The following is a 25,358-nucleotide window of genomic DNA, read 5'->3' as shown; positions in this document are numbered from 1 at the left end:
AGGGTTGGGACGAGAGATGGTTAATAGAATTTTAATCTGGAGCTCAGAGCCTGAACCTCAGAAGAGGAGTCTAGATATGGGCATAATGTTAATGTCGATTTGGGAGTAATTTTCAAAGATGTTGATGTCGTGGGAGTGGATGAAATTATCCAAATAAGACTGTATATGAAAGCTATAAAGATATGAAGAATGGGCCTGCAGGGTAAAGAGTAGCATTGAAGTGGTATAGGAAGAAAAGCCAGAAAAGGATACTAAAGAGGAATATCCTGCAGAGAGAAAGGAGGCAAATTCCATGGAAGGAGAGGCTTCTCAAGTGGTGAGTGATGAAAAGGTATCTACTGTGTCAGTCTGATCAAGGACTGAATATATCCAATGAATTTACAACAAAGAAGGCACAGGTATCTTTGTCAAGGGTAGTTTCAGCAGAATGGTACGTTGGAAGTCACAAAGCATTAACAAGAGGAGCAAAAGATTGGTAAACAAGAGGAGAAAGCAAATGTAAACAACACAAGATGGAAGAGATGTGAATGTGCTTATATTTTGGAAGAGAATTATAGTGAAGTGAAAGAGGTCATGGTTCAGAAGAAAGATGGTTTAATTGAGGGATGACTACTTTTGAGAAGGAGGTGCCCAGGATCTAGAACACAGGTAATGTATTGATGAAAAACATAAGACAGTGATCAGAGGAACATAGCAGTAGCTGGATGAGGTGTGCAGACAGTGAGCCTAGTCAGCAGTCTGTGGCCACTTGAACCCCCATCCCCGCATTGAAGTGAATCCAAATATAATACTGCAGAAGAGCTGTGTTGTTGTGAAAACGTGGAGCTCAGTTGTAAGGAACAATCAGACCTGGAAGAGACCAGTATCAACGTGACTGGGGAAGGATATTCATCAGCTTTAGGGAATCACACTTACAAAAATAAAATGAAGTGCATACTAAAGTTTTAATCAAAATGAATCGTAGGGAAAAATGATCGTTGGGAATGTTGTGAGGTCATTTGCTAGATCTACCTGCTCTCAAATTGGAATATACCTACAATTTTCTTGGATAAAGGATTCAAAATGAATAGATTAATTCTCTCTCCTACTACTTAAAGTTAATATAAATAAAGCTATAAGCGTTTTCCCGCTCAACTAATATAATATGGTACTTTAGTTGTATGAAAAAACTGATCCATTTCAGAGAAATGAGAATCTGATCTGTACAGTTAAATCACCCAAAGACAGAGATTCTGTGACTTTCCTCTAAAATTTTAAAATACCATTAATAAATTCATGTCTGGAAAATAGTCCCTTTTGCTTATAACAAAATTTTTTGGTTTGTTATCACAGAATATAACAGAGTAGCCATTGATATGCCTTATATACATTAAGAAATTAGATCATTACAGCAAAATGTCCCTCAACTATGCCTCCCATCTCAGGCTATGAGACTTGAAGAAGGTATGGGTATACACCTTTACCTTTGAATCATGTGCTCAAAGCTGCCTAAATTCTCAGATATCTTATAGGAAAGAGATAAGAGAGCAATAGAAATGGAATTGTAAGGCCTAGGATCTCCCATTCATTGTATTACAGATGATCCTTAAGTAAATGTAAGCTGATTTATTTATTTCCTCAAAACACTAGAGTTCGTGCTCACTGTACTGAATACTTCCTAGTGAAAATATGTGGTCTGATAATGAAATGTTCCAGGAGATGCCTCATGAAATCTTATGTCTAGAAGTTAGATTGTAATGTTCCAGGTATTGTAATGATGGAGACCTGGCTTGTATTCTCAGTCAAGTGAAAGAAAAAGTGTCTTCTAGTTCTCCATGAAGACTTGTCTAAAATTGAACACTCTCTCTTGTTCAAACTGGATTAAATGTGGCATACAAACTTATTGTCACCAGTCATTAGTTTTCAATTTCCTTGAGGCACTGTGTATGAAGGGAACTATTATCTAATACTTGATCTTCTGCTTTTTAGTCAGCATGGGTAGCATTTGAAGGACCTGTTGTTTATTCTATTTATTACTGGAATTCCTATTCCCTTGGTTTTGCAACTACTATTCTGTCCATTGTTTTCAGTTCTTTTAGGATGCTTTTTTCCTTTACAGATTTAATATGTGAGGCATGTATGTGTTCCTTTAAGGTGTCAGTGAAAATCATTCTTTTCATCTGGGCTTAGGTGGCCGTGGAAAAAGGCTTTAGGAATTTCTATTTCAGAGACTTTTTATAATTTTCATTTCAGATCATGTTGGAGAATGATGAAATTATAAGGCAGAAATAATCTGATGCTAATATCTGAGAGTCCAAAGGTAAGAACTATTTACAGTATATTATTTCACTGATCTAAATATTTCCAAATAAAAACAGGTTAAAAACAGATTTGGGAGAAATACAAATAATTTTAAAAATCCATAAGTTTGGAAATACACTGCGTGAAGCACATAGAAGTACAGAGAATCATAGTCCTTTGGGGAATCTACTACTTAAGCAAAGTAGTAGAGGTGAAAGTCTCTCTGAAATCTTTTCAGAAGTGAAATAAAAATGAAAACAGTAGCAGAAAGACATCTGAAAAGACTTGGAGCAAGTAATTAGAATCACATGCATAAAGGGTTCATGTGCAACCTGGTGTGACAGAAACAACAATAACAACAACAACAACATTAGTTTTCTATTTATAATCCTCTCCTGACTTGAAGGAGAGTGAAATTGGGTCTATGGAGAATATTGTGTTTGCTGAGAAGGGTAACGGATGTAGGTGGGGATTGCAAGTTTGGAATTATTTGAATCATAGGATCTTTGGATTATAGGAACTGTGCTGGATTTGTCTTGAAAAATAATGGGTGAATAGGCTTTCTGAGGCAGAGAAATGGATCTAGTAGAGGCTGCAAGAAGGAAAGATGAAAAGGGAGAGAGAGACACATACAATTGCCTGGGAGCTGACTTGTAAAGAAATGCCAAAAGAGATTTATGTTCTGAGAGGCAAATTCTCCCTTTGGGCTAATGTACAAAATCCTCAGCAAAATTTACATTTGTCATTCAGGAAAATGAAAAAAAGTGATATATATGAAGTTACTTAAAATCTGGGTCATATGAATAAGGGTAAATGAAAACAGTAGGTTATCGGGAACTAGCTATCATACAAAATCAAGAGTCAGAATCACTTATAGAGCACTATGTGGGGGGCAGACAGGTGTCATTCTAGGCACTTTTAAGGACTGCACTGTCCCTTGTTGCAAAGACTATGTAAAGATGGAACAGCAAAATAATTTCAAAAGGAACTGTCTCCTTTAAGGCAGGAATGAAGAAAGAGGAGTAAAGGGGAAAGGGGAAATAGAAGGGCTCTCAAAAGCAAACAGCCAACTGGGGATGAGATAAAGGAGTAAAATGTTCAAGTCGAACAAACAGAAAAACAGTTTCCTTGGTTTTCTTTCTGTTTAAGGTTAAGCCTGTTAGAATAAAGTGGAGAGGAACAGTACCCTCATTAAAGAGCTGTCTCACTTGCCAGGAAACTTGCATCTTTATAGCAGAGCAGAAATCCTCCTTGGTGCCAGGAAGCCCTTGACTGTATCAACCCCTGTGTCCTAGCTGTCAAGAAAGAGATTATTCATGTATTCTTTGCATTTTAGAAAAGATTTTTGTTTTTAGGAAAAATATTTTTAGCTGATGTTACCAGCTGAGGGCCTGGGGTAGAATGGGAGGCTTGTGGAAATATTTGCTGGGCTAGTAAATCGGTTTTGGAGATATGCACCACTTAAGCCTAAGAGTATACTCCCTGCTATCCATCATTCTCTTAACTTAACCTCTCTATTAATTATTTTCTTGACCAGGCAGTTTATATTTGATGTTGATAAAGTTAGTTTTGCAAAACACTGAAGTGTTATTTTCCTCTATGAAAGAAAGGAGGCATTTTTTTTCAGCACAGTTTGATGTTAAGGGAATTTGGAATTTTACAATGAGAAGTATATACATGGAGGGGCTGTACAACTAAGGAAGAAGAGCTGAAATCTCTCTTCATGGCTATGCAAACCACAGAGTTACACCTCCACTGGTGACTTCCTAAATTCAGTGCCTGTGGAACGTCTGAATAGACAAGTGTTCCTGCAACTGAGACAGGTCTGGCTTTAGTAGCTGTGGGCTTTGTGGGCATGTACATGCAGGTGTTGTGCCAGGCCAGAGTCTGAGCTGCCTCAATAGCTCCCACAGCAGGTCCAGGTGCATGACTACTGCAGTCCTGGAACCTGACCTCAGTAGATCTGCACTGGTGGCCTGGTGAAAACAACACCTGTGAGTCACCAGGACCATCTGCCAGCATACCCAAGGTTAAGGTGGGACTGACAGCAGTGCCAACAACAGTGTACTTTATGAGCCTGCACAAAGCATGAAAGGGGACACAACAGAGCACACTCACAGGTGAACAACCCCAGAGGAGGAATACTCAGAGGATTCTCTCCCAATGGGAGTACTTCAATCCTGCCTACCTTGCATCACAGATCAGAAACACAGCTAAGATGCATATCTCAGGGCCTCTACTTCAACAACTAGGGAGCACACCATACCCCTGACAGGGCAGTGACAACCACAGAGCAAAGGGGTGGCCCAGCTCAATATCCAGCTTACCCACCAGGGGGCAGAAACCAGAAGCAAGAGGAACTGTGATCCTGCAGGCTGTGGAAAGGATACCATAAACACAAAAAGTTAGACAAAATGAGTTGACAGAGAAATCAGTTGCAGATGAAGGAGCAAGATAAAAACCTACAGAACAACTAAACGAAGAGGAGATAGTCAATCAACCTGAAAAAGAATTCAGAATAATGATAGTAAAGATGATCCAAGATCTCGGAAAAAGAATGGAGGCATGGATTGAGAAGATGCAACAAATGTTTAATGAAGACCTAGAAGAACTAAAGAACAAACAAACAGAGATGAACAATGCAATAACTGAAATGAAAAATACTCTAGAAGGAATCAATAGCAGAATAACTGAGGCAGAAGAATGGATAAGTGAGCTGGAAGACAAAATGGTGGAAATCACTGCCATGGAACAGAATAAAGAAAAAAGGACAGTCTCAGAGACCTATGCAACAAAATCAAACACAAGAACATTTGAATTACAGCAGTCCCAGAAGAAGAAGAGAAAGAGAAAGGGCCTGGGAAAATATTTGAAGAGATTATAGTCAAAAACTTCCCTAATGTGGAAAAGGAAATAGTCACCCAAGTCCAGGAGGCACAGAGTCCCATACAGGATAAACCCAAGAAGGAACATGCCGAGATACATATTCATCAAACTAACAAAAATTAAATGCAAAGAAAAAATATTAAAAACAACAAGGGAAAGCAACAAATCACATACAAGGGAATCCCCATAAGGTTATCAGATGACTTTTCAGCACAGACTCTGCAAGCCGGGAGGGAGTGTCATGATATGTTTAATGTAATGAAAGGGAAAAACGTACAACCAAGAACACTCTACACAGCAAGGCTGTCATTCAGATTCAATGGAGAAATCAAAAGCTCTACAGACAAGCAAAAGCTAAGAGAATTCAGCACCACCAAACCAGCCCTACAACAAATGCCAAAGGAAGTTTGAAGGCAGGGAAAAAAAGAAGGCAGGGAAAAAAAAACTTCAAAGAGACCACAACTAGAAACAAGAAAATCACAAATGGGAAGGCTAACTGGTAAAGGTAAACATACAGTAAAGGCAGGAAATCATCCATAAAAAATATAATATTAAAATCAGCAACAGTGAAAAGAGAAGTTGGAAATGGGAATTGCATTTGAAACGAAGAGACCAGCAACTTAAAACAACCTTGTATATATATAGACTGCTTTATCAAAACCTCATGGAAAACACAAACCAAAAAACTACAATAGATACACACACAAAAAAGAAAAAGCAGCCCAAACACAACACTAAAGATGGTCATCAGATCACAAGTGAAGAGAACAAAAGAGGAAAGGAAGAAAAAACACCTACAAAAACAAACCCAAAACAATTAAGAAATTATCAATAGAATTACATATCAATAATTACCTTAAATATAAATGGATTAAATGCTCAAACCAAAAGACTTAGACTGACTGAATGGATACAAAAACAAGGCCCTATATAGGCTGTCTACAAGAAACCCACTTCAGACCTAGGGATACATACAGACTGAAAGTGAAGAGATGGAAAAAGATATTCCATGCAAATGGAAATCAAAAGAAAGCTAGAGTAGCAATATTCATATCAGACAAAATAGACTTGAAAATAAAGACTGATACAAGAGACAAGGAAGGTCACTACATAATGATCGAGGGATCAATCCAATAAGAAGATACGAAATTGTAAATATTTATGTATGCAGCATAGGAGCACCTCAATATATAAGGCAAATGGTAACAGCCGTAAAAGGGGAAATCAACAGTAACACAATAATAGTGGGGGACTTTAACACCCCGCTTACAACAATGGATCATCCAGACAGAAAATTAATAAGGAAACATAGCCTTAAATGACACATTAGACCAAATAGACTTAAATGATATTTACAGGGCATTCCATTTGAAAGCAGCAGAATACACTTTCTTCTCAAGTGCACATGGAACATTCTCCAGGATAGATCACATCTTGGGTCACAGATCAAGCCTTGATAAATTTAAGAAAATTGAAATCATATCAAGCACCTTGTCTGACCACAGCACTCTGAGGTTAGAACTCAATTACAGGAAATAATCTATAAAAAACACAAATACATGAAGGCTAACCAATATGTTATTAAATAACCAATGGGTCACTGAGGAAATCAAAGAGGAAATCAAAAAATACCTAGAGACAAATGACAATGAAAACATCGATCCTAGATCTATGTGACACAGCAAAAACAGTTCTAAGAGGGAAGTTTATAGCAATACAATCTTACCTTAAGAAACAAGAAAAATCTCAAACAAACAACCTAACCTTATACCTAAAGCTACTAGAAAAAGAAGAATGGAGAGAACCCAAAGTTAGTAGAAGGAAAGAAATCATAAAGATCAGAGCAGAAATAAATGAAATAGAGACAAAGAAAACAGTAGCAAAGATCAGTGAAACTGAAAGCTGGTTTTTTGAGAAGATAAACAAAATTGATAAATCTTTAGCCAGACTCATCAAGAAAAAAAGGGAGTGGTCTCAAATCAAAATTAGAAATGAAAAAGGAGAAATTACAATGGATACCACAGAAATACAAAGATCATAAGAGACTATTATAAGCAACTATACACCGATAAATGGAGAAATGGACAAATTCCTAGAAAGGCACGACCTTCCAAGACTGAACCAGAAAGAAATAGAAAATATGAACAGACCAGTCACAAGTACTCAAATTGAAAGTGTGATTTAAAAACGTCCAACAAAAGCCCAGAACCAGATGGCTGCACAGGCAAATTCTATCAAACATTTAGAGGAGACTTAACACCTACCCTTCTGAAACTCTTCCAAATATTGCAGAGGCAGGAACACTCCCAAGCTCATTCTACAAGGCCACCATCACCCTGATACCAAAAACAGACAAAGATATCACAAAAAGAGAAAATAACAGGCTGATATCACGGATGAACATAGATGCAAAAATCCTCAGCAAAATACTAGCAAACAGAATCCAACAACACATTTAAAGGATCATACACCATGATCAAGTGGGATTTATCCCAGGGATGCAAGGATTCTTCAATATACGCAAATCAATGTGGTACACCACATTAACAAACTGAAGAATAAAAACCATATAATCATCTTAATAAATGCAGAAAAAGCTTTTGACAACTTTTAACACCAATTTATGATTAAAACTCTCCAGAAAGTGGGCATAGAGGGAACCTGCATCAACATAATAAAGGCCATATGTGACAACCCTACAGTTAACATCATACCCAATGGTGAAAAGCTGAAAGATTTCCTCTAAGATCAGGAACAAGACAAGGATGTCCACTCACCACTTTTATTTGGCACAGTTTTGTAAGTCCTAGCCATGGCTATCAGAGAAGAGAAAGAAATAAAAGGAATCCAAACTAGAAAATAAGAACTAAAACTGTCACTGTTTGCAGATGACATGATACTATACATAGAAAATCTTAAAGATGCTACCAGAAAAATACTATAGCTCATCAAGGAATTTGGTAAAGTTGCAGGATACAAAATTTATACACAGAAATCTCTTGCATTACTATATACTAACAACAAAAGATCAGAAAGAGAAATTAAGGAAACAATCCCATTTACCATCACATCAATAAGAATAAAATACCTAGAAATAAACCTACCTAAGGAGGCAAAAGAACTGTACTCAGAAAACTATTAGATACTGATGAAAGAAATCAAAGATGATACAAACAGATAGAGAGATATGCCATGTTCTTGGATTGGAAGAATCAATAATGTGGAAATGACTATATTACCCAAAGCAATCTACAGATTCCACACAATCCGTATCAAATTACCAATGGCATTTTTCACAGAATTAGAACAAAAAAAATTACAATTTGTTTGGAAACACAAAAGACCCTGAATAGCCAAAGCAATCTTGAAAAAGAAGAATGGAGCTGGAGGAATCAGGCTCCCTGACTTCAGACTACACTACAAAGCTACAGTAATTAAAACAGTATGATACTTGCACAAAAACAGGAATATAGATCAATGGAAGAGGATAGAAAGTCCAGAGATAAACCCATGCACCTATGAATACCTAATCCACGACAAAGGAGGCAAGAATATACAATTGAGAAAAGACAGTCTCTTCAATAAGTGGTGCTGGGAAAACAGGACAGCTAGGTGCAAAAGAATGAAATTAGAACACTCCCTAACACCATATGCAAAAATAAACTAAAAATGGATTAAAAACCTAAATGTAAGGCTGGATACTATAAAACGCTTAGAGGAAAACATAGCCAGAACACTCTTTGACATAAATCACAGCAAGATCTTTTTTGATCCACCTCCTAAGTAGTGAAACTAAAAACAAAAATAAAATATGGGGCCTAATTAAATTTCAAATTTTTACACAACAAAGGAAACCATAAACAAGATGAAAAGACAACCCTCAGAATGGGAGAAAATATTTGCAAATGAAGTAACCGACAAGGGATTAATCTCCAAAATATACAAACAGCTCATGAAGCTCAATATCACAAAAACAAACAACCCAATCAAACAATGGGCAGAAAATCTAAATAGTCATTTCTCCAAAGAAGACATACAGATGGTCAAAAAATGTATGAAAAGATGCTCAAGATCACTCATTACTAGAGAAATACAAATCACAACTACGATGAGGTATCACCTCACACCTGTCAGAATGGCCTTCATCAAAAAATCTACAAATAATGAATGATGGAGAGGGTGTAGAGAAAAGGGAACCCTCTTGCACTGTTGGTGGGAATGTAAATTGGTACCGCCACTATGGAGAATAGTATGGAGGTTCCTCAAAAAACTAAAAATAGAACTACCATATGACCCAGCAATCCCACTCCTGGGCATATACCCAGAGAAAACCATAATTCAAAAAGAAACATGCACCCCAATATTTATTGCAGCACTATTTACAATAGGCATGATATGGAACAACCTGAATGTCCATCAACAGAGGAATGGATAAAGAAGATGTGGTACATATATACAATGGAATATTACTCAGCCATAAAAAGGAATGAAATAATGCCATTTGCAGTGACATGGATTGAGCTAGAGATTGTCATACAGAGTGAAGTAAGTCAGAAAGAGAAAGACAAATATCGCATAATATGGCTTATATGTGGAATCTAAAAACATGGTACAGATAAACTTATTTGCAGAGCAGAAATAGAGTCACAAATGTAGAAATCAAACTTATGGTTACCAAGGGGGGTGAGGGGAGTGGGATGAATTGTGAGATTGGGATTGACATACACTACTATATATAAAATGGACAACCTGCTGTAATGATAACCTACTGTATAGCACAGGAAACTCTACTCAGTGCTCTGTGGTGACCTAAATGGGAAGGGAATCTGAAAAAGAGTGGATATATGTATATATATAACTGATTCACTTTGCTGTACAGCAGAAACTAACACAACATTGTAAAGCAGCTATACTCCAATAAAAAATTTTTTTAATTAATATAATCATTATCACCAATAATTAACATCCATTTATTGATCACAAAATACATGTGTTGACATCTAGCAAACTGATATAGAAAACCCTTGTAAAAACAAAAGTATATGCATGGTGTAAATTCTTTTTACTAACATGAAATTTTTGTTTACTGGAATACTATATCAATAATCTATAATGGGGAGAGTCCTATATTATTTTACTAGTGGCAGGGCTAAGAAATATTTTTATTTAACAAAATATGGAAAACTTTCAAGAACAATTTCATTTATTCAGCAATAGATAAGTAGACCTCATTTTTGGTCCTGAGGATATAATATAATCCTGAAGACATGAACTTTGTCCTGAAGATTCAGACTAAAATCTTTCCTCTCTGTACTGGGTCTAGGGGCAGAGTATCAGGTTGGAACTCAGGAAGCCTAATTTCCAGAACTAGTTCTCCATTTAAAGGTTTTTGACCTTTAGCAAGTCACATCACATGACTGCATTTTCTTATGTATAAAATAAGAATGCAGCTGATTCACAAAACTTTATTCTTTCAATTATTTATTAATTCACCATCCAGAAATCATTATGCTATGCACCGAGGAGACAATAGTGAGTACAGCACTTCTCTTGTTCAGTAGTCTACAACAGATTTGGGAATTTACCTGTGATAAAATGCCCCACATTTCTTAGGGACATTACCAGCCATCATTTTAATTTAACCTAACCTAATTTTAAAGTACCTTATTCTTTCCTCCTCTATTTTTTTGTATCCTCTAACAGTACTTGAACTTATTTTTAAGTGAGGTTTAATTATAAACTGAAGAATTGTAAATGGATATTAAATGATATATTGTTGAGATAAGTGAAATTTCAATTATTCAAACAGTCTAGTTAAGACTATTTAAGTCTACATTAAGAACTACTTAAGCAAGGTAAAAGAGCTTGAGTTTCCTGATTTGTTAAAAATGGAAGAAAATAGTTTCCACTAGGCTTACCTCCTGGGGATATTGTGAAGATTAGTACAGTCTATGTATGAGACTATACATATACATATATATATATATATATATACACATACATATATATGTATACATGTATATACATGTATATACATATACATGTATATGTATATATACACACACATATATATATATAATATAAATACTCAGATGTAAAGTATCCTTCTGAAACCTGGTCCTTTGAGCAAGTTCTCTAAAAGAACTCAACTCTAAAAACTTTTGTCCAGGATTCAAGTCCAAGTTCTGCTACATATTAATTTTGTGAGTTTGAGATTCAATTTCATTTTTATGTAAAACAAGAAAAAATCACATAGATACTGTGAGAATTAAATAATATTCATGTGAGAGTTATTTAGAAACTGTGACTCACTGTAAAATGTAGGTCAATATTATGTTTAAAAAGATAAATGGCCAGTTTTATACCTCTTTACTATTCTACCACATGAAGTTTTCTTATCTTCACAGTACTGGCATATATATTCACAGTAAAGTGCCTAAAGTAATGGGTACCATTTACTGAGAACAGTTCTATGTGCCAGGCACTTTTTGAAGTACTTAACAAGTATTGCCTCATTTAATCCCTATACAACCACATAGTATATGCATTATTATTATTTTCATTTCAGTTTATAGGGATTGTAACCTCTCTGAGGCTCAGCTAGGCTATATTCCCCAAGGTATGTGCCAGAGTCAGCATTTGAACTTGGCACACTGAATAAGAGTCTCTGTTCCCAGTCATTACATTAAATTGTCTAAGAGTAACATAAAAGAATGCCATTTGTTTATCCATTCATCAACCCATTCTATATTTCTCTGAATATGTATTTTCCAATTCTCTCAAAGTTTAAATATAATCTAATTCCATAAACAAAAAATCATTTTTAACTAAACAAAATGATTTTATGAATTTTTATATGTAAAAATAAACAAGAATCACTGAGAAAATTCTGGGAAAAAAAGAGTAAATAGAGGTGAAGAGTTGCCCTATCAGATATTAAAGTACATATAAAGCTTCATTAATTTAACCAGTATGGTGATAATGCATGAACAGCCAGATAAAACAGAGTAGAAAGGAGACTGAGTCTCAAACACATTGGAGAACTTAGAACTAGAAGAGTTTGATTTAATCTAATCTATCCATATAAAGAGTGATTTTATAAAATCGACAATAATTGATACTATTCTCACAAGAGCATGTTCTGAAGTATTGAGAATTGTAAGATAGTGGTCCAGGTTCATTCTTTTATATGTTGCTGTCCAGTTTTCCCAACACCATTTATTGAAGAGACTGTCCTTTCCCCATTGTATATTCTTGGCTCCTTTGTTGTAAATTTCTTGAGCATATATGTGTGGGTTCTTTTCTGGGTTCTATTCTGTTCCATTGATAAATGTGTTTGTTTTTATGCCAATACCATACTGTTTTAATTACTATAGCTCTGTAATATAGTTTGAAATCAGGAAGCATTCTGACTTCAGCTTGGTTTTTCTTTCTCAAGATTGGTTTGGCTATTCAGTGTTTGTATGTGGTTCCATACAAATTTTATAATTATTTGTTCTATTTCTGTGAAAAATGCTATTAGAATTTTGATAGGAATTGCATTGAATCTATAGATTTCTTTAGATACTATGAGCATTTTAACAATATTAATTCTTCCAATCCATGAACACAAAACATCTTTCCATTTATTTGTGTCTTCTTCAATTTCTTTCATCACTGTCTCATTGTCTTCAGTGTATGGGTGTTTCACCTCCTTGGTTAAGCTTATTCCTAGATATTTTATTCTTTTTGATGCAATTGTAAGTGTTATTGTTTTCTTAATTTCTCTTTCTGATAGTTTGCTATTAGTGTATAGAAATGCAACAAATTTCTCTATGTTGATGGTGTAGCACTTGTTATTGATTTCATATGCTAAACTTAATTTTCCTTTGAGAAATCCACATTGTGTAAACTTGGTTGCAATCTTCCCTGCACCTGTAATTGCAGCATGAGAAATATTAATGGGTAATCCATAGAGGAATCTTTTCAAGTGATTGTGACGCACTAAAGGGCTGCAGATATTTCCTCCTAAAGTGCTATCTTTTCTTATTTTTCGAAAGGAATAAACATTTCCACTTCTCAAGTACTGTAGCAAACTAGAAAGGAATACACAGAAACTTTTCTAGGCTTTTCAAAATAATTCCTATCCACTGCCACTTAGGAAGAAGATTTAATCAAAGCAAGTGACATTTGCGATCAATGCAAAGCTTAGAGGTAGGCGGTACACCTGATTGCAAGTTGTATCCCCGGTGGGGTAAAAGTTAGAGAGAGGGAACGAACAGCTATTAGTTTTCTTTACACTTCACTGCTTCAATTAGGAGTATTTCATGATAATATTATTCATATCTGTTATAAATTTTAGGTGTTTTTTGACTTTGTTTTGATTTTAGTTATTTTCCTTTAAGACAATGGGGTTTTGAAATACCCAGTTGGATAAATTTTCATTATATCCTGATGAATTAAACTATTTATATAATTTCAGAAGTATAAAAAGCATGTGTGTTCTAATGGTGTTCTTTGATTTATCAGCCAAAATACAAACGTTTCTCAAAATATCTTAATGAAAAATACTTGGTAAAAAATTAGGAACTTCTATATAAAAGTGCTTACAATATTTATTTTTCTTTGTTGGGGAAATATTGTGTTATACATGACAGAAACTTAAAAAGATAATTTCATGGTTTTTGACTTTAATTTCCCTAGAAAATCTACTACTAAAATGTTGGTTTTATACCTGGATGATAATATACATTTTTTAAAACACATTTATTTATTTATTTATTTATTTTTGGCTGTGTTGAGTCTTCATTGCCACGTGCAGGCTTTCTATAGTTGCGGCGTGTGGGGGCTACTCTTTATTGTGGTGTGCGGGCTTCTCATTGCAGTGGCTTCTCTTGTTGTGGAGCACAGGCTCAAGGTGCATGGGCTTCAGTAGTTGTGGCACACGGGCTCAGTAGCTGTGGCTCACGGGCTCTAGAGCACAGGCTCAGTAGTTGTAGCACACAGGCTTAGTTGCTCCGCGGCATGTGGGATGAATGAAACTTCTGAAAGACTATATAGTACATCAGAGGCATTCTGTTCAATAAAGGACAAAGATAGCTAGAGCTGCAGAAATACAATCCACTGGGACTCCTACAGTGAAATTTCAGAAGTTTCACGTGGTGTAATTAAGAATACTCTGCAAAAGGTAATAAAAAGTCTTTCTGTAAGGAAGTAACAATATCCCAGACTGATATTGTACATGGCCAGTGGCTTATAGAAGATAAAAGGAAAGTAAAATTAAAAGTTGATTAAAAAAAACAGGAAAAAAGTAGGAGTCAAGCATCAAATCATATTATATTAAAATGCCATAACTAGGTTTTTTCCCTTCTCTTCACACAAATGCTGGATAAATTATATGAAACAGTACCTTCCTTTTAGCCTTTAGCTGCTCATGATACTTGTCACAGGTGTCCCCTGGGATCTCTCCTCCCCAGAGAGTGATTCCAACAATGGTGTATGTGATACCCATGGTGAGCAATGGGAAACAGTACACCAGTATAATAACAATAATATGGTAACTGTAAGAAATAAGAAAAATATATACTGAAGAGTGTATTGGAATGAAATAGTAAGACTTTGAATTCATTCCATTTTAAGTCATAATTGAACATGCCAAAGATTATTCCCACATTTTCTCTAAGTCCTCATTTCACAAACCCATCACAATACTATGCTATTGTCACTTACAATCATCCAGATGCTACCAGATGATCTTTGTCAATCTTTACTTCGTGTATGAAAACTATAGCTGAACTGTAGTGCTCATTTAAACTACACACGTTCTCCCTTGCATAGAAGTTCAGGATGAATGCCTTTTCTCTGCTTGGTAGTCATTGAGCTAACCTAATTAAATGTATAATCGGAGGAAAAGAGATGGGACATATTAAACTGATGAATTGACATATTTTCTCCTATGTAAAACTATTACATATATCCTACAACATCAGTCATATTTGAAATAAATCATTCTTCAACCAAATGAAGAAAATGTGACTAGATGCTCTGAGTCACACTGGCATTTTTCCAAAGTCATGGTACATTTGATTGCATCATTAAATTTGGTAAATAATATACAGGTGTGTTAGTCACATCAAAATTATTATACTATAAATTATAACTAAATTTTGGGATTTCATAGCTTTCAATAAAAATTATCAGGATGCAATTAGGAAGGACTAGAAGGGCAACCAATAACATAATAGCCAAATTAGAATTTGTATAAACTTTTGGGTGGCTTCTACTATCTTATGAAGGCTTTAAAGTAATTAAAGAGCTTGGCATGCTAGTCTTCTCAATCCCAGGTTTTTTTTGGGTTTTTTTTTTTTGGTAAAGGGAATCTTAAATCTTCTTGATTTCTGTACCCTGATAGCTTATTAAGTATTAACTAAGTCAATGGGGAATTAAGTCAACAAATAATTTAATTTTATTATTTTGATTAAATTAATTTTGTTATCATACAACCTAAGAATTATTAATAGTATATAATGGATAGATGCAGTCCTCAGTTTAATAACTGCTGCCTGCTTTTCCTTTAATAAGTACTTCTTAATGTTTTTCTTTAAAAATCTGCACTCTGAGTAGAGCAGAGTTGGATAAAATGGCTGCTTTAAAAGATGATCACTGTATTTGCATCATTTGTTATTTTTAAAGGAAAAAATAGTTCACTAAATAAGAATTTTTTGAAATAAAATTTAAATGGTCAGCATAAAAACCAAAATGCAAACAATTGAACAATTATGTTTTTTTCATTTGCTTTTCTTAAGGTGGGTTCAAATTATGAAATATCAGATTCTATCATATAGCATTCCTATTTCCTTTCTAACCTAGTGCTTAAGTTTCTTTAATGCTAAAACAAAGGAACACAACCTAGAACCTACTAAGACTTCCTTTCCCTTCAGCCAGGCTTCTTAAAAGAGCAATCTGCACCTTTGGGTTTCAGTTCCTCCCTTCTGGCTCATTTCTCAGTGGATAACAACCTGGCTTTCCTTTGCACTTTCATTTCCAGTGATCTTATCAGTTCCTCCAGAAACTCTCCAGAGCTACCCCACATAGAGGTCTTCACATTTTTCCAGTTAGAAACCTTTGTAACTTATACAAACGAATTGACTATATCATATTGTAGTATAGTATTTTTACGTGTCTCTTTCCCAAGTAATGTGTGAGCCCTTGAGGGAAATGTCTATGGCTTATCTATGTAATAGTTGCTCCCAACCTGTAGTTCATTACGTGTTCAACACATTTAGTTGAAAATTGTAACAGAGTGTTAACTTACGTGAAATGTTGTTTGGGACCTTCTGGCCATTGCACATAGCAAAGAGTACGGCCCGGCATGACTTTGGTTTTGGAGTAAAGACACTGAGGGAAGGCAAGTAGAAATGCTAGAATCCAAATGCCTCCAATGACAATCTTGGTTGCAGTGGCAGACAGTCTGGGCTTCAAGGGATCAATAATGGCCATATACCTATATAAAAACAAGCAAAACCATTTTGTTGGCTATCTTGTTAATGGAGTTTAAAATGAGTTTCAGAGGAGTTTCCAGGGCCAGGGTTATCTCTCTTCTGATAAACAAACTGAAAAAGATTTTGCTTGTATAAAGGCAGCATAGAATAATTATGGCATAGTGTTAGGAATCAGGCAGATCAAGGTTCAAACCCTATCCTGTCACTTATTTAACTTTTTGAACTCCATTACTTTTAAAATAGAAATAAGAACCCCCCTCTCTTAGTGGTGAAGTAATGATCAATAGAAATAATGTAAGTGAAAGGTATTGATTATTTGCTGCTGTGCCTAACACATTATCAGAACTCATATGTCTGCTGGATGGAATTGGAAAGATGCGTATTAAGTGCTTAAAAATATGAATTCTGTACCCCAAGACCTCCATTTTTCTTATGTATGTTTAACTTTTTAAAAAGAAAATTCAAAACAACTAATATGGATAATGTCTACATGATTGACAAAATGAGGAATCCCTCAGAAGGCTATTGTCAACATAGCCATTTAAAAGCATCCAGAGACAAGTTCAGGGTTTAGATAAGGATGAATAAATCAAGTTTGACTGAGGCTATGCTTTCCTATTACCTCTAAAATTGAATTCATACTGTATCATATAAATCTCCATAGTATTTATCTATGTAACTATATATAACATAATTGTTATAGGAAAATATATTTAAGGCTCTAAAATATTTACATATGATTTTTAGAGTGCAACTTTGTTTTTTGTTTTTTTTTTTTGCGGTACGCGGGCCTCTCACTGTTGGGGCCTCTCCCATTGCGGAGCACAGGCTCCGGACGCGCAGGCTCAACGGCCATGGCTCACGGGCCCAGCTGCGGTGGGATCCTTCCGGATCGCCGCACGAACCCGTGTCCCCTGCATCGGCAGGCGGACTCTCAACCACTGCGCCACCAGGGAAGCCCTAGAGTGCAACTTTTTGAGAAATTAGAAACTGTTTGAATATGGTAACAGAAGTCAAGCTTTATGCACTTGGTAAAATAGTAAGAATATGTCTGGGAGAATTAAATTCCAGTTTTAAATTGGATAAAATGGCTAATTGCCAAATTATGGCTAATACTCAGAGTAGAAAATAACATACACCAAATGAATTATATTTTGGCATTTCTAGCAATAAAACACATTCTTATTTATTTAATTGTATTATTTTTACTATCGGCCATTTTGTGTTTCTCAAATATATTTTTATGTATGAAAAGTTTTCAAAGGTAATATTTTTATCAAAGAATGAGTATTACTTAAACCAAAACATTTAATCTTATGAATGTAACTATTTCAAAATAAGGGTAATTCATTAACTTGTTTACTGCTCTTTGCTTTTGTAACTATTAGGCAGAATTAGATCTTCAGTAGATATATTGGAACTTATCTACCTACTATTCATAACGTTAACTTTAGTTGTAATTTACTTAAAGAAAGTACTCTTAATTTATTATGTATGACAGCTATTAGGCAAAAGTGAATGTTAGATATGAAAAAAGTAATCATAAAATGGTACCTTGGTTTAGGGAAATAAAGTGAATCATACAAAGAAAATAAAATACACATGTTTGAAACTGAAAACTGTTTAAAATTCACCTCTCATGCTTATGTTGGTAAAGATAATAATAGCAACATATATTGATTGCTAAGCATGACCAGACAACTTATTGCACACAATATATATACATATATATACATTTAGTATCCAGAAAAATTCAATAAATCAACTAATATTATCCTATTTTACAGAAAAGAAAGCTGAGGCTTAAAGATTAAGTAAAGTATTTAAAAATGTCCCAAATGGTAGGAATTGGAATTCTAAACCAGTTCTGCCAATCCTCAAAGTCTACGTAGGTACAGATTATGGCTTTGAATATAACCACTCGTTTAAGGAATTGTGGGAGAGAAAGAAAAATATATAAGGTAGATGACTTGAAGAGAATCAGAAGTCGCATCTTGTCTCTAAATTCAAAAGCATTTATGTGCAATATTAAAGACGAAAGTCAAATATATAAAGGCAATAATTATGATTGGTCATTTCTGTTCCCATTGCGATGGACTATAAATCACCATAGCATTTCTCTCATTACATTGAACTGTTGCTTTATGGTGTTTCCAGAGTCAGACACAGCACTTATCAATAAATTTTGTTGTACTGAACTGACTATTTCTCAATCTTATAATCTTTGCTTTTTCGCTTGCCTGGAAATTTATGAATGCTATTTGAATATTTAGACAGCTGATTTTTTGAGACTGTAATGAGAAGTTGAGTGATGTGAGCAGGTTTAGAGTCTTGTACAGCTACTACAGCATGGACAATTCAAAATAAACTACAAATTTCTTATTGATTTTTTTGTCAATTAGTTTAATGTTAGAGAAATTATTTCCTGACAGGTAGAATATTGTTTTAGTTGGATTGTATGGAAACAGTCAATTTATGTTCTCACTAACTAACACTTTAGTGAAAGTAGACATTTTGAAACTTCAAGCTGACATTTTTGTCATTTCTGGTCTGATCTATTATTCATTCATTCAGCCAACATTTCTTGGATATCTACTGTAGTATCCCAGATACTGTAGTAATACAACAATGAGAAAAAATGACCTTCACAGAACTCACAGTCTAATGAAGTAGATAGATACTAATCAAATAATCTCACCAATAAACATAAAATTACAAATATAATAAGTGTTACAAAGGCAATGTTTATGGCTGTGTGAGTGCATTTACTGGGGAAAACATTTAGATTGTGAACCAGTCTTCCCTAAGAAAAGCATTCTGGGTTGAAACTTGAAAGGGTGACTAGGCAAGGTAGCAAAAGGGTGAGCGTTGCAAAGATTTCTAGGGGAACAAACAACATGTGAAAAACTCCTGTGTTAATGGTGGGTTTTTATGGGTTGAATTGTGTCCCCCTAAAAAAGGTACATTGAAGTCCTAACACCCAATATCACAGAAGGTGACCTTATGTGGAAATAGAGTTTTATATAGGTAATCAAGTTAAAATGAGGTCATTATGATGGGCCCTAATTCAATATAAGGTGTAAAGGAGAACTTTGGAAACAGAGAACCACACAGAGATTGCCACATGAAGATGGAGGATTGAGTGATGTATCTACAAGCCACGGAATGTCAAAGACTGCCAGCAATCCACGAGAAGTTAGGAAGGGGCAAGGCAGAATTTCCTCATAGGTTTCAGAGGGAGCATGGCCCTTGCCAACACCTTGATTTCAGTCTTCTAGCTTCTAGAAATGTGAGACATAAATTTCTGTTGTTACTCAGTTTGTGCTAGTTTGTTACAGTAGCCCTAGGAAACCAATTTGATGGGTAAGGGTGGGTGCATTGTGCACTTGAGGAACTAAGGGCTAATGTAATTGAAATGCTGAAAGTGAAGGGGGAAAGTGATTTGAAACGAAGTTGTAGTTCAGGTTATAGAATTTTGTGCTCTGGAAAGTAATTGAGGTGATTCAATCAGGAGGGGAGAGTAATCAGATTTTAGTCTGGAGAATGGATTGAAGGAGGGAAAGAATGGAAGGAAGAAGATAAGTTACCTCATTATTGTTTTGGTTTGGATGAGAGATGATTGCTGCTTAGAATAGAGTATTACCACTGGAGATTGAATTACATTAATGATTGAGGAAAATAAAGAAATGTTGAAATATTGTAGAAAGGGAGAGCCCGTTGACCAAAGAGGTAGGTAGAACTTCCAGGCACTGCTGAAGACCAATTTGAAATTGGTGATTAGGAATTCACTGTGGCATCAACGTTTCCTATTCTGTGACTCTCTCCTGGAATAATAATTTTCTCAACAGTAAGCATGAAGAAAATGGATCCTTAGGGTCAAATAAATACCCTCTGGACCTTGAGAAGAAATTATCAAACCCAGGATACAATCTCTCTCAAATGAGTGTCAGTACTTTATTCTTCCTTTAAAGAAATATATATCTTTGATATGATCACACTCGATTTTACTAGGTGTTTGTCTGAGCTTCTCATTACCATTTTTCCCCACCAAATAGATTCTCAAATACGTTAGAGTCTCCTTACTCTGACTGTTTCACAAAGAATAGCTAAGATTGGATTCTTTACTCTTCCAATTAGCGTAACACCTAAGCAAGTTTTAAAGTCACTTTTTGTTGTCTTTCATAGAGGAAGAAATTCTCAGAAATATCCATCAGAAGCTCACATTATAATGCCATCTTTTATTAGTTTTCCTTTTCACTCTAATACAGGACCAATGTCCTTTACCATGTACTTCTTTTCCTGACATAATTGAAGGGGTCTTTTTCATCAAAAAGATGATGTCTTTTGCAAAACAGAATTTTTTGACATAACTTTACTGCTCTCAGTAAGTAAGCCTTTCCATTTTGTAATTGTTCTTGGTATATGGTATAATTTTTCCTTTTGGTAGCGTTTTTATTAAGCTCTGTTTCTGGATCTTTACATGCTTATATACATTTAAAATTTTTGGTATAAAGAGAGAGTACAGTCTTCAGATGTTTATTTGATTATATTAAGTAATATTTGCCTGAAATAATATAGATTTTACTGTTTTCCAGTTTGCTTCTGGCCATAGTAGACATTGTTTTAGTCTGTAAATTCAGGATCCTATAATCTGAAGTGAGGAGATGAAGCCCTAGGAAGGAGCACTTGGTAAGAGATATGTATACAGCTGGAGACTTAGCCAATTTGCAGCAATCCTGAAAGGCAAGAGTGGTAGATATATCCCAAAGGCACTCTCCTTCTTCCCATCCCCTCCAGAGGTCTCGCATTAGAAAAAGCCAAGAAGACACCCAAGAGTGAGGGACCCTATTGATACAGTCAGTCTACAGAAGTAGTCAGCCTGGTGGGGAGGGGCAGAAAAAAGAGTGGAATAGATAGTGAGTAGATATGAATTGAAAAATGGACATTATCCAGCTCAGATAATAATTTCATGTTTTTCACATGCTAGTTTCCTTGCTGAAGTGATTTTTCTTTTGCTTCATATGTTATTCTAAAGTTGTATGACTGGAAAACTTCTAACCATCCTTTAATTTCCACTCATATTATAGACTGATCACTGTAGATTCTTTCCCTCTCTCTGTGCAGAGTTAGTTTTTACCTCCTCAGTGCTGCAACAGCATTATGCTCATAATGATTTTAGCTCATTGGAGGTATGATTTATTCTTCTCTGTGTTCTGTAGTACCTAACAAAGTATCTATAGTAGTCAACATCATTGTTGAATAGTGACTGCAAATAGTTGTTGAGTATTTGGACAGATGGATGGGTGAATAATTGTTTACAAATAAAAACTTAAGCGTGTACGCAATTTTTAAAAGGAATAGTTTTCTTAACTTTGCTAAATGGGAATAAACATGGCGTAGAGTATGATTATGAGGTTAAAATGACATTACATAACACAATGTATTCAAGGAGACTTAGGCAATATCAGGCACAGTAGACACTCAACCTAAATCACTCTAAAACTATATTGAATAAAATGAAATTAACACTTGAGAATTTAAAAAATGTTGCTGTGGTTAGCTCGAGACAAAAATAAACAAAGATAACTTATTTAATGTAGTTCTTAGCTAGTTGTGATCAGAGTAGAAAGAAAAATAAGTTCATGCCAAAATTCTGATCTAAGGATTAAAAAAAAAAACTTCTTTTAATATTGTTTTAACTTTTCAACAGAAACTGTTCCATCAGGGTAGTGCATTATAGGTTATTTCTCTTTCAAATCTCTCCTTTTAGAAGAATTTCTTATATGGAGAGCACTAAGGTCTTCTATGTAACATCAGTCAGGGCAACTAGTGCTCAGTGGTTCAATGATTAAATAGAAATGTTGCATGTTATACTTGGAGACTCTGTAAGTTCTTTGGGTGCACTAGGAATTAATTTCCTTCAATTTTGTTTAATATGGCCTATACCATATTAAACTCCTTTTTGAAGTGGCCTGTGGCAGTTCCACTCTGTTATCCTTAAACTCAGAAAGATGATGTTGTCCATCAAGCAGAAGGAGTACCCAATCTGCAGGTAATTAAATTGTGATGATGTAAATGCTTATTTAACTGTGCAAATGGAAGAAAGAAGGTATAGATAACCTCTAAACTGGGATAATAATACATTATTGGATGTATACTTAGATAATAAATATATTCATAGCATCTAGGATAATGACTGCACATATTTGGCACCCGACACATATTTATTGTATGACTAAATTAATGAATGAATGGAGGTGATTTTTAAAATTGTTTTTCTGTCATTTTCTATCATTGAATAATTTGTGCTCAAATTACCTTAATAAGGTATCATGAAAATATAATTAAAGAGGAAAATCAGATATGAAAAAAACAGCAAACAACAGCAACAATAACAACTACAAAAAAAAGAAAGAAAAGAAATAAAAGGCATCCAAATTCAACAGGAATACTGTCTTTATTACTGACAGAAGTAATACTGTTTTTATTAGCAGATGAAATGATCTTCCTAAGGAATCCACAAAACCCCAAACCCATTAGAATTAATAAGTTCAGCAAGGTCACAGAATACAAGTTCAATGAATTGTATTTCTATATACTAGTTATGAACAATCTAAAAATGAACTTCAAAAAAGTCTATTCAGTAGCACCAAAAACAACCTAAGTGTCCATCATTGGATGAATGGATAAAGAAGATGTGGCACATATATACAATGGAATATTACTCAGCCATAAAAAGAAACGAAATTGAGTTATTTGTAATGAGGTGGATAGACCTAGAGTCTGTCATACAGAGTGAAGTAAGTCAGAAAGAGAAAGACAAATACCGTATGCTAACACATATATATGGAATTTAAGAAGAAAAAAATGTCATGAAGAACCTAGGGGTAAGACAGGAATAAAGACACAGACCTACTAGAGAACGGACTTGAGGATATGGGGAGGGGGAAGGGTGAGCTGTGACAAAGCAAGAGAGAGGCATGGACATATATACACTACCAAACGTAAGGTAGATAGCTAGTGGGAAGCAGCCGCATAGCACAGGGAGATCAGCTCAGTGCTTTGTGACCGCCTGGAGGGGTGGGATAGGGAGGGGTGGGATAGGGAGGGTGGGAGGGAGGGAGACGCAAGAGGGAATAGATATGGGAACATATGTATATGTATAACTGATTCGCTTTGTTATAAAGCAGAAACTAACACACCATTGTAAAGCAATTATACTCCAATAAAGATGTATATAAAAAAAGAATAATTTAATAAACATAGGAAGAAATTTAATAAAAGAATTGAGACATACATTGAAAACTACAGCGCATTGTTGAAACAAATTAAAAAAGACCTCAATAAATGGAAAGATGTAAAAAAAAAGAATAACTTAATAAACATAGGAAGAAATTTAATAAAAGAATTGAGACATACATTGAAAACTACAGCGCATTGTTGAAACAAATTAAAGAAGACCTCAATAAATGGACAGACAGTCCATGATCATGGATTGGAAGACTCAATATTGTTAAGCTGACAATGCTTTCCAAATTGACTGAAAAATTCAACAGAATCCTTATAAAACTTCCTATTCTAATTCCAGAATTTAAAAAACTGATCTTAAAAATAATTTGGAAGTACAGACCTTCTAGAATAGTCAAAAAATTTGAATAATAAAAACAAATTTGAAAGACTTATACTTTCCATATTTCAAAATTTATTACAGGGCTACAGTAATCGAGACAGTGTAGTACTGGCATAAAAATAGACATGTAGATCAGTGAAGCAAAAATATCAAGAGTCTGGAAATAAACACTTACATTTATGTTCAATTGATTTTTGACAACTGTGCCAAGGCAATTTAATGGGGGTAAATTGTATTTTTTCAACAAACAGTGCTAGGACAATTAGATATCCACATGCAAAAAGATAAATTATACGGTTATGTCACACCACACATAAAAATAATCTCCAAATGTATCACATATAAATGTGAGATCTAAAACCATAAAACTATCAGAAAAAAAACATAAAAATGAATTTTCACAACCTTGGGATAGCTAATGATTTTTTAGAACTGCCTACAAAAGCACAAACAATAAAAGAGAAAAATGATATGCTGTACTTCATGAAAATTAAAACCTTTTGCTTTTTAAATATGCAAGGAAGAAAGTAAAGTGACAAACCACAGACAAGGAGGAAATATTTGCAAATAATATGTCCAGTAAAGGAATTGTGTTCAAAATACACAATAACTCTCACTATTTAATAAGAAGACATATAACCCAATTAAAAACAGAGAAAACAATTTCAAGTCTATGCAAAAGACTATATGTGATATAAAATGATTCCATTTATATCAAATTCCAGAAAAGTCAAATCTGTAGCAGGAGAAAATAGCTTAGTGGTTGTCTAGGGCTGCACGTAGAATGGGGAGTGACTACAAAATTGGAAGTGAGGTTTCTTTTTGAGGTAATGGAAATATTCTAAAATTAAATTGTGTTGATGGTTACATAACTAAAAACTTACTGAAAATCATTAAATCATATACCTAAAATGAGTATATTTTATGGTATGTAAATTATAACTCAATAAAGCTGTTAAAAATAAAATCTTAATAGTAAGAAAACAAACAATCCAATTTAAAAATGGGCAAATGGCTTGAATAGGCACTTCATCAAAGAAGATGCATTAATGACAAATAAGCACATGAAACTTGTCTAATAT

General features: G+C 34.6%; 1 protein-coding gene across 1 annotated transcript in view; it reads right to left on the bottom strand.

Moving 5' to 3' along the window:
* TACR3 (tachykinin receptor 3) overlaps positions 1-25,358 on the bottom strand; it is a 61,012-nt gene that overhangs the window by 20,013 nt on the left and 15,641 nt on the right. Inside the window, exons 2-3 of the mRNA XM_030864334.2 lie at positions 16,460-16,648; positions 14,555-14,705 (exon numbers count right to left, since the gene is read on the bottom strand). Coding sequence (XP_030720194.1) covers positions 14,555-14,705; positions 16,460-16,648 — 340 coding nt within the window. The remainder of the gene's footprint in view (positions 1-14,554; positions 14,706-16,459; positions 16,649-25,358) is intronic.

The sequence above is a fragment of the Globicephala melas genome, chromosome 5 (assembly GCF_963455315.2).
Source record: "Globicephala melas chromosome 5, mGloMel1.2, whole genome shotgun sequence".
Classification (NCBI taxonomy): domain Eukaryota; kingdom Metazoa; phylum Chordata; class Mammalia; order Artiodactyla; family Delphinidae; genus Globicephala; species Globicephala melas.
Note: the sequence above shows the minus strand (reverse complement) of the source record. Positions and strands in the feature narration are given on the sequence as shown.